General features: G+C 34.5%; 2 protein-coding genes across 2 annotated transcripts; one reads left to right on the forward strand and one right to left on the reverse strand.

Annotated features, from left to right (window-relative positions):
• The first annotated feature begins 1,733 nt into the window (after positions 1-1,733).
• Positions 1,734-4,536, forward strand: LOC7475418 (eukaryotic translation initiation factor). The gene is made up of 5 exons (XM_006378256.3): positions 1,734-2,010; positions 2,209-2,377; positions 2,480-2,608; positions 4,113-4,178; positions 4,254-4,536. Exons 1-5 carry the CDS (start codon positions 1,805-1,807, stop codon positions 4,299-4,301), a joined length of 618 nt encoding a protein of 205 aa, XP_006378318.3. The 5' UTR covers positions 1,734-1,804; the 3' UTR covers positions 4,302-4,536.
• Positions 4,537-5,208: 672 nt separating this feature from the next.
• LOC7459985 (protein PROTON GRADIENT REGULATION 5, chloroplastic) lies at positions 5,209-6,184 on the reverse strand. Its single transcript, XM_002314465.4, has 2 exons — positions 5,742-6,184; positions 5,209-5,528 (listed from the first exon to the last, which is right to left on the reverse strand). The coding sequence occupies exons 1-2, from the start codon at positions 6,018-6,020 to the stop codon at positions 5,424-5,426; spliced, it is 384 nt and encodes a 127-aa protein (XP_002314501.1). The 5' UTR covers positions 6,021-6,184; the 3' UTR covers positions 5,209-5,423.
• Between the last annotated feature and the right edge of the window lie 2,764 nt (positions 6,185-8,948).

Raw genomic sequence — 8,948 nt, forward strand, 5'->3', positions numbered from 1 at the left:
AACGTTTGATCCAGCTGCCAAGCTAGAACCATCAGCTTTTGAGTTTTGACAGAGAAGGCAACGCTCCCAGGAGTGCGGGTTGCAGACCCGTTCGCCTGGGTCTACAGTTAGGCGCGTCTGTCTAGCCCTAGTGTCCAGGGCATAACAACCCTAGTTCGAGGTGTCTGCAGCCTTATTTTCTCCCCAACTATCCTTTCAATTCCAAATGCATCCCAATAAAAAAACGACCCTACCCTTTTCCTACAGTCTTTCCAACTCTTTGTGGTAAGGACAATTTTGCCAATACACTGTTCCAATCTATAGTACTTTGTGTTTAGGTAAATAATAACAGGAACATTGATTTCTTTTAGTATATTGTATAATAATTTGGCCCGCTTGTTTTTTCGTTCAAAGATCCTTTCTTGCTTTGTTTTACTTTCCACTTATTTCTTATGCTTTATTTTTCCTCCTCATGCTAAAGAAATCATCTAATGTACCTTCTATCTTATCTTATCTTTATCTTAATCTCAATACAGTAAGTAAAAAGGATGTAATTGTCATAAAATTTTACTGTGAAGCTATATGTTTAGTAGGCCAAAATACCAGCCAATAATATATCTTCTATTGTCAGGTGAGGTTCAATTAAGACAGCTCCTTCTACTACATGTTTACTGTGTTTTCTTTGCCTTCGACTCTCTCTGAACCTCTCTATTTATAGATGAAAATGGGGGACAAAATTCCCTATTTTCGAGCACAATTCTTACTAAGAATCTATAATGATTTTAGAGAGGTTTAGAGAGAGTAAAGGAGGCAACAAACGCACTAAACATGTAAGCAGATGGTGTAGTTTGAGAGTGTGATTGCGGTTGCTTTTTATATAGAAATATATTAAAATAATTTTTTTTTATTTTTTAAAAATTATTTTTAAAATCAGCGCATCAAAATGATTTAAAAACACCAAAAAATATTAATTTGAAGCAAAAAAAAAAAATATAAAAAAATTTTAAATTTTTTTTAAAATATTTTTAAAACGCAAAAACAAACAAAGCTAGTCCTATTGTAAATTTCCTTAGAGAATTTACTTTCAAAACTCTTCTGTATTCTAATATGGTATAGGGCAACGCCACATATACAAAGAAAAAAATGAATACCTTTTAAAATATTAATTTTTTTTTAAATAAAATAATGGAAATTTTTTTAAATGAAAACTCGAAATGAAATTTTGCATGTTCTTTAAAACAAATTAAAAGCTCGTTTCATGAGATTTAATTTAATATGTTTATTGTATATTTTTCATGTAGGCAAAAAAAGGGAAGAAAACATTTTTAATACTGAATTAATTCATATCAAGATCCTTTAATTTATTTAAAAATTTATAATAATGTAGGAGTTTAATTATATATCACTTGCATCTATATTGTTTCTCAATCAAACCCTTTTTTAAGAAAATTAAAATATTAAGTCATGCAATTTTTATCATTTATTACAAAATCCAAGAGGAAGTAAGAATTTTTAAATTAAATACACATGGAAGATGTGAAATTATGTAATATTCATATTATGTATTGTTGAAAAAAAATTATTATTTTAGTGAATAAATAACTCTAAAAATATTTAATTTTGATTGAAGAAGCATCCATAATTACAGATAATCGGACAATAAAAAACTGGATCAGCCACATACAAAGCCCACTAGCCCAATAAAAGGGCCGAGCAAGGAACCCAATAAAGCCGCCATCTTTAGTTTATTACAAAGCAGAAAGAAAGATTGGTGTTTGGTAGCTGGTAGCCTGGTAATCTCATCTGAAAGATCATAAGATTAGTAATGGCGGCAGTTACAAATGAAGCAGCAGCAGCAGCAGCAAGTATTGAAGGAAGCGCTACAGAAACAATAGAGAAGCCGCTGCCGCATAAGCTTGAGAGAAAATGGACCTTTTGGTTCGATAACCAATCCAAACCTAATCAAGGCGCCGCCTGGGGCACTTCTCTCCGCAAGATTTTCTCTTTTGATACCGTCGAAGAATTCTGGTGGTATGTATTTCCTTTCCCTTTTTTTTATTTTAATACTTTCTTATAATCTGTTTGCTGCTAGATCTGCCTCTTGTTTATTCAGTTTTCAGACTCTCCTAGGGTTTTTTTTATTCTAGACAGACGGGGTATTGCTTAGTGAGTAGTTAAATAATTGTTAATGGAAAATTGGAGTTATTTATTTATTTATTTTGGGCGCAGTTTGTATGAGCAGATATTCAAGCCAAGCAAGCTGCCTGTAAATGCTGATTTCCATTTATTTAGAGCTGGGATTGAACCCAAATGGGAAGATCCAGTCTGTGCTACTGGAGGCAAATGGTCTGTTACCTCCAGCGGAAAGGCCAACTTGGACACCATGTGGCTTGAAACTGTAATCGTCTTACTCTCTCTTCATTTTTTTATGCTCTGGATGCCTTTGTTGGTGTATTGGCATAATCTTTGTTCATGTGCCAATGAATAAATAATTGGACAGTTGATGGCATTGATCGGGGAGCAATTCGATGAAGCTGATGAGATTTGTGGCGTGGTTGCAAGTGTGCGCCGCCAGAGGCAGGATAAACTTGCTTTGTGGACTAAAACTGCCGCAAATGAGGCTGTGCAGGTTGTCATTATTTCTTTCAATCAAAGAATATACTTGGCACTTGTGAATTTAGATGACATTTTTCATTGTATCAATTCTTTGTGGTGTCCCTTAAGCATCAATTCCATCCAAAGAACCTGCCCTTAGACATCATATGCATTTCATCTAAGGGTGTGCTTGGCTTCCTTTGCCGACAGTGAAGTGGGAATTTTTTCTGCAACCTCAGGTTCCCATACCAAGGCTCATGTCTTGTTTGGCTTCTCATGTTTTAATGACTGGGAAGAGAAACATGTGATTATTTCTCTTGTTGGGCTTAACAAAGAATGAGGCTCACCAGCATCTCTCTCCCCAGGAGGGAATGCTTGAGACTAATACCACTCCGATTTGATATTTCTAATTGATTAGACCTTGCATGTGAATGGGGATCTTGTGTATCTTGGTGGCAGAGGTTATATGATATTCTTTTGTCGACAAAAATTAATGAATGTTCGCCTCACAAGGGCTCTGTTGGTGGTGACAATAGCTGATTTTATGATTGCAGACCTTGTAAGTAGCCAATGGGTGACTAGCAATCATTTAGGGTTGTCAATTAGTCGCAGTAATGTTGTAGCACCTGTGAGTGATTGTTTACCATTTCTAAGTGCTGTCATTTGGTCTGCACATACTCATTAGAAGACTTCTGAGTTCTTATGAGGAGATAGATACTGTCACTGAGAGCACAGGGATGCTTGGTTGATCCAGTTTAACATGCCCATACTCGGATATTTTATCCCCCAAAAGAAAAAAAAAGTGCTTAGATTGCTAACTTCTATTAGAATCTGATGCATCTTTTGCTTTTGCTCACATATATAGCATATATGTGTTTTCTGGTAGATTCATAATTTAGGTTTATACAGCAAGCTGACTAGGTAAAGCTATTTAGTTAGGCGGTGATTGGATGGCAGTTAGGTCATACACAATAAACTTTTCTCCATTTTGTTTTATTTGATGCATAACAGTTCTTGGAACCCGTTCCTCACTCTATTTCTGTGGCCCTTTTCAAAATGTCAAATTTTAAACAGCAACGTGTCTTCCTGGCTTGTGGGCTGTGGCATTGTGCATGCAGTTCGTGTTCTTGCATGCTGACGTGCGTTTGCTATCCACCATATCTGACATATTGATTTGATGATTTTCATCTGAACTCAACTTTAGCCTCTACATGAAATAACTATGGATCTGTTACTGTTTAGCTCAAACAACAATATATGGGATTCTTGGCTGTTTTCATTGTAAAAAAAAGGGTTTCCATGTTGACATTTCTTTTAGGTAGAGCATAATACAACATTTGAATGGAAACTTCTAGTTGGGTTTTAATACACTGGTTCATTAAGCTCTAGTGGCAACTAGTTCCCACCGGCATGCTGTTCTTCTTTGACTTGGTTGTTTAAGTTTGTTCTCTCCCTAAATGCTTCATGTTTATTAGTTACTATTCCCTTTAATTGCTTCAAGTCTAACGATGTTATGGCATTTGAATTTTGTTGTGTAGATGAGCATTGGCAGGAAGTGGAAGGAGGTCATTGATGTCACTAATAAGATCACCTACAGCTTCCATGTAATCTTTTTTTTGTGGTCCTATCTGATTTTAAGAAAATTTACTTCTCAAATCTTACTATTTTGGTAACTGCAGGATGATTCCAAGAGAGAAAGAAATGCCAAAAGCCGTTACAATGTGTAAGCACTCCATGACGGTGGTTTCTTTAGCTTGGTTCCACACCGAGAAGTGAAATGTATTTTTGATCTGATTAGTCCTTAATGGATGTATCGTGATGATGCTCCTTTAATTTTGGTATTAGATAAGATTGAGCTTGTGAAAGTCTTGTAGTTTCTACTTTCTACCACCAGCAATCTGTACTGTTGAGATATATTGTTGTTCCCAATACACTTGGCAGAAAAAAAAGGTCACTTCTACAGTTCTACTCCTTTTTTTGTGCTTGGATTTTGATATTCCTCAAAGAGATTGATTAAGTTTTGGAAAACATGATCGTTGTGTTTATCAACTACAATTAGCTATAATGGTGGTAGCATAATGGGTGCACAGATTAGAAAAAAGGAAAAAAAAACAAGAAATTCCTGCATGAAAGGCCGGTATCATCGAATCACGGTGTTATTTCTGCGCGCTCTTTATTTCCTCACCGCACCGGAGGCTTTATCAGAGCTATTGATCAAGGATAATTTGCAGTTGGAGAATGTTTCACATCCTGGTGGTGCTTCAACCCAATTGAGGTGGCATTCTTTTAACGCTGCCGGCGCTGCAATCATTTCTAACTTGACGGATTAATCAACAAATAGGCTGGTGGGAAATGGCTGCATGGCTCCCGATGTTAGAAGCTTGATCGAACGCTAATCCAGAGTTTAGACCATTCTAATTAATATTCAAGGACATACAAGCGGCATTTAAAACATAATCTGGTGGTTGAATAAAGCTTAACTTAGTCCTAATTCCATCATCGCCGATTTATTTAAAAGAACTTAAGCTTAATATAGTGTTGGTTCAGCTCCCGGATTCCTTGGAGGCCATTTGAGCCGCTCAAGGAACAGCTGGTTTTTTGGCCCCCAGGTCACCCTTGCCGCGAGCCAGGTAATTAACGAACCTTTAAAGAAGCTTTACTTTAATAATCTCAAGACAAAGTACTACAGGTAAAATGAAGAGTGAAGTAGCCATACAGTGTCGTTAACATGATGATTCCAAGGGCTCCAGATGAAGAGAGGTATTTACATCTGAAAGCCCTCAAATGAACTGTGGACTAGAAAATGCTTGTTACATGAAGATGACCAGAGGAGAAATCCTCTTCTTTTATCAAGCAAGGAACCCGAGTCTCTCTCCATTCTTCTTGGCCAACCTAATCAGTCCCTGCCTTTGTTTTGCATCTGCTCCTATCGATTTGCAGAACTCAGTAATCACCTGTAAACAGTTAACAAATTGGTTATGCAATTGATTAAATTATTTGCGTTATAATAATTAATCAAGAAACTAATTAAGGAAGAACATCGTCATTCAGATTATCCGAAACTCGCAAATAAAAGGCCAATAATTGTCCAAAAACAAGAAAAAGCCACTGACCCCATAACGCATAGCTGCTGAGACTAAATCTAGTAGCAGAGGCAAGAATTATACCTGTGAGTGTAAGGCGATTGCTTTGCCTCTAAGCTGATTGAACCTTTTCTTGCCGATTATTTGACGTGTGATAACAACAGCAGGAGCAAAAAGACCCTTTCCTTCATTGACATTCTTCATCATGGGAGGCGATTTCACTGGCTTCGCAACTCTAACATGGCTTGGCACTGGCTTAACCAACATGGCATAGTCTTCGCCAACAATTGAAGTGCCCCAACTTCCCATAAACGCAGTCCCAAAACCTCCCTTAAACCCAGTTGCAGAAATTGAAGAAGCCATTGAAAATTGAACCACCCCTGGAGTTCTTTCTAGCTCTTGCTGCTCTCTTCGAAATTAATTTGGATAGTGTTTCATCTGCTTTACAAGGAAGTCTGTGATGTATGTGTTTTCTAGGTTTTTCTGCCCCTGGAGGATATTTTTTTGGTGTAAAATACGAGAGCCTCTGGTTTTTTATTAAAGGGTGGTGGGAGAGAGATCTTCATGGGGCATTGAGAACCACACATGCTTGGTGGCTTGGATTTTTGTTTAGATTTCAGACCAAACACGTATATCACTAGTACTTGTCCTGTTATTACTTACGATCCAAATTTTTGGAGGAGAAAATCTTGATCTAGAATTTTAGTGGCTCCTTGTTCAAGGATGGGCCCTCATTCTACCATTTCTTCACGCGTCAGAGCTTCCATGGGATCATTCTGGACGTTAATTTCTCTTTTCAAGATGGAAAAAAAGAGTTCCGAGAAGCTGTGGTTTCTTACCTAACCACAAGACCATTGAAATTGGGCACGAAACTCACTTTGTATTTTCCATTCCTCAGTTCTTGGATGCTACGCATCACAGGCTGCTTGTGTTGTTTTTTTCCTGAAGTCTTTTTGTTTCTGCGGTTTTTTTTAAAAAAATTATTATTTTTTATTTTAAATTAATATTTTTTTAGTGTTTTTAAATCGATTTGATATGTTGATATCAAAAGTAACTTTTTTAAAAATAAAAAAAATACAATTTTAATATATTTTTAAATAATTTTTTTTAAAAAAACAACTGTTTTTATACTTCCAAATACGATATTAGTTGCCTCACTGCAATTTTCTCATCAAGACGAATGAAATTAATTGAATGAATTGAGGTGAGAATAAAAATAATTACACAAGATATCGAAAAGGATTATAATATAAATAATGATTAGATTGTTTAGAATTGGTTTGAAATCTTTCAATTGTGCATGCTATTTGTTTCTTCAAAAATTAGTAATTTATAACATCATAAATTTATGGATTGCTCAATTTTCTTGAAGGACTCAGTGGCTGATACAGTCCTTGCTTCCTAGATTTCTGGTGCTCTGATCTGCATCATGGTATAATTGAGTGGCAAGCAATTGAGTGAGTGGTAAAAATTTAAATAACTGATTAGGCACTTTCAAGTATTGTGTTTCATCTGTATTTTTATTTTTTTTTTAATTTTTTCTTAGTTTTAAATTATTTTTTTAATTTTTTTTGAATCGTTTTAGTATGATGATACCAAAAATAAATTTTAAAAAATAAAAAACAATATTATTTTTATATATTTCCAAACAAAAAAAATTAAAAATAACCTTTACAAAACTTCTAATCAGACTCTAAACTTTAAAAGTTGTGTGGTATAAGAGTGCAAGTGCTAAAAAAAAGAGTTCTATTTAATGAGTAAAAGTTGTTTTTTGAAATATATTTTTTAATACATCAAAATAATATATATTTATTAAATTTATTTTTAATATTAATATATCAAAATAATATAAAAATATAAAAATTAATTTGAAATTAATTTTAAAAAAATAAAATAATTGAACCGCAATATCAAATAAATAATTAATAAAATGCAAAACTTCTCTCAAATTGCTATGAGATTGATCACGCACCACATCATCCATGTTTAGACATATTTATTTGAGTTAGATAAAGAAAATAGATATTTTAGATCAAATTGCTTCAACTTGTTAGAAAGGCTAAATAAGCAATAATTGTGCACTTTTTTTAGTGTATTTTCTTTTTTGAATTGTTTTTGGTTATTGATTTTTTTTAGTTGTGTGTCCAGAAAATAAATGTATATTATAGAGTTGATATTTGATTTTATAAGTATTTATTTTTTATTATATAATTAAATAAAATATAATTGTAGGATGATCAAAGTTAATCCAATATAATGTTAATATTTTTTTTTTAAAAATTTTTATCTTAAAGTTTTTTTTTTAAAATTAAACCGTATTTTCATGTTTATTCAAGTTACTTTTAAACTTGTAAAATTAATTAGCGCCTACATTATTTAATTAAAATTTTAAATTAAATAAAGAGTCAAATAATTTTTTTTAAAAATTAACTCCCTTGTCCGAATTTAATAACACTGTTAGCATTTCTTTTACATTTAAAAAAAGTTGGTCTAAGCTATGGCAACGTGCGGAGCAGTGTCCTAGTAAATTCTAAAGAGAAGGAATAGACGGGTATTGACCCGTTATAACACGGGTCTATCCTTGCACCGTTCATACTTCATAGCCTTATAATAGGCGAAGCTCATTTTTATTCCAGTCCATTTATTGTGTAGTTTTTATCTATGAAAAAAGTTAAACCAAATAAAATAACCAATTAAATTACTTAATTAATTTCTATAGACAAATCGAGCATATTCAAACAAATCTGAATATCTGCTGTCCTGCTTGGCCCTTCCTCATAAGATGTGGGCTGGATTCTTACATCCAAGTTTGGTTTTTTTTAGGGCTCCTGCCTCCTTTTACTAGACAAGAGAATACTGCCATACAAACTCGCGTCTGCACATGTTTACTTGCAATGGAAGATACCCACTCACAGGTGATGATTACTCTGGCAATAGAGCAGAGGATGTTAAGGCCATGGTTGGGATGGACGGTCAGAGCCTTCTGTTAGCTGTGAGTTTTTATGGGGATTTTGGTCTTGTGGAACTGCGCAAGTTCATGATTATAATCAACAACTTCCACACATACGCAGGAGCTCACCTCGCAGAAAAACAAGTATTCAAGTTATCTTGGTAGATATCTGAGCCTGGGTTTCTGCTGAGGCTGAAGTGGTTCTTCAGTGGGGTCGAGGATTCATGTGCTTGGCATTTTGCAGATTTTCATTTACTCTTCATTCACTCATTGTTTCCAAATTTATTCCTCTTCTCCAATGGTGTTGACATTCCCAGCTTCTGCAGGAGCTAACTTGGCCA

Source organism: Populus trichocarpa, chromosome 10 (genome assembly GCF_000002775.5).
Source record: "Populus trichocarpa isolate Nisqually-1 chromosome 10, P.trichocarpa_v4.1, whole genome shotgun sequence".
Classification (NCBI taxonomy): domain Eukaryota; kingdom Viridiplantae; phylum Streptophyta; class Magnoliopsida; order Malpighiales; family Salicaceae; genus Populus; species Populus trichocarpa.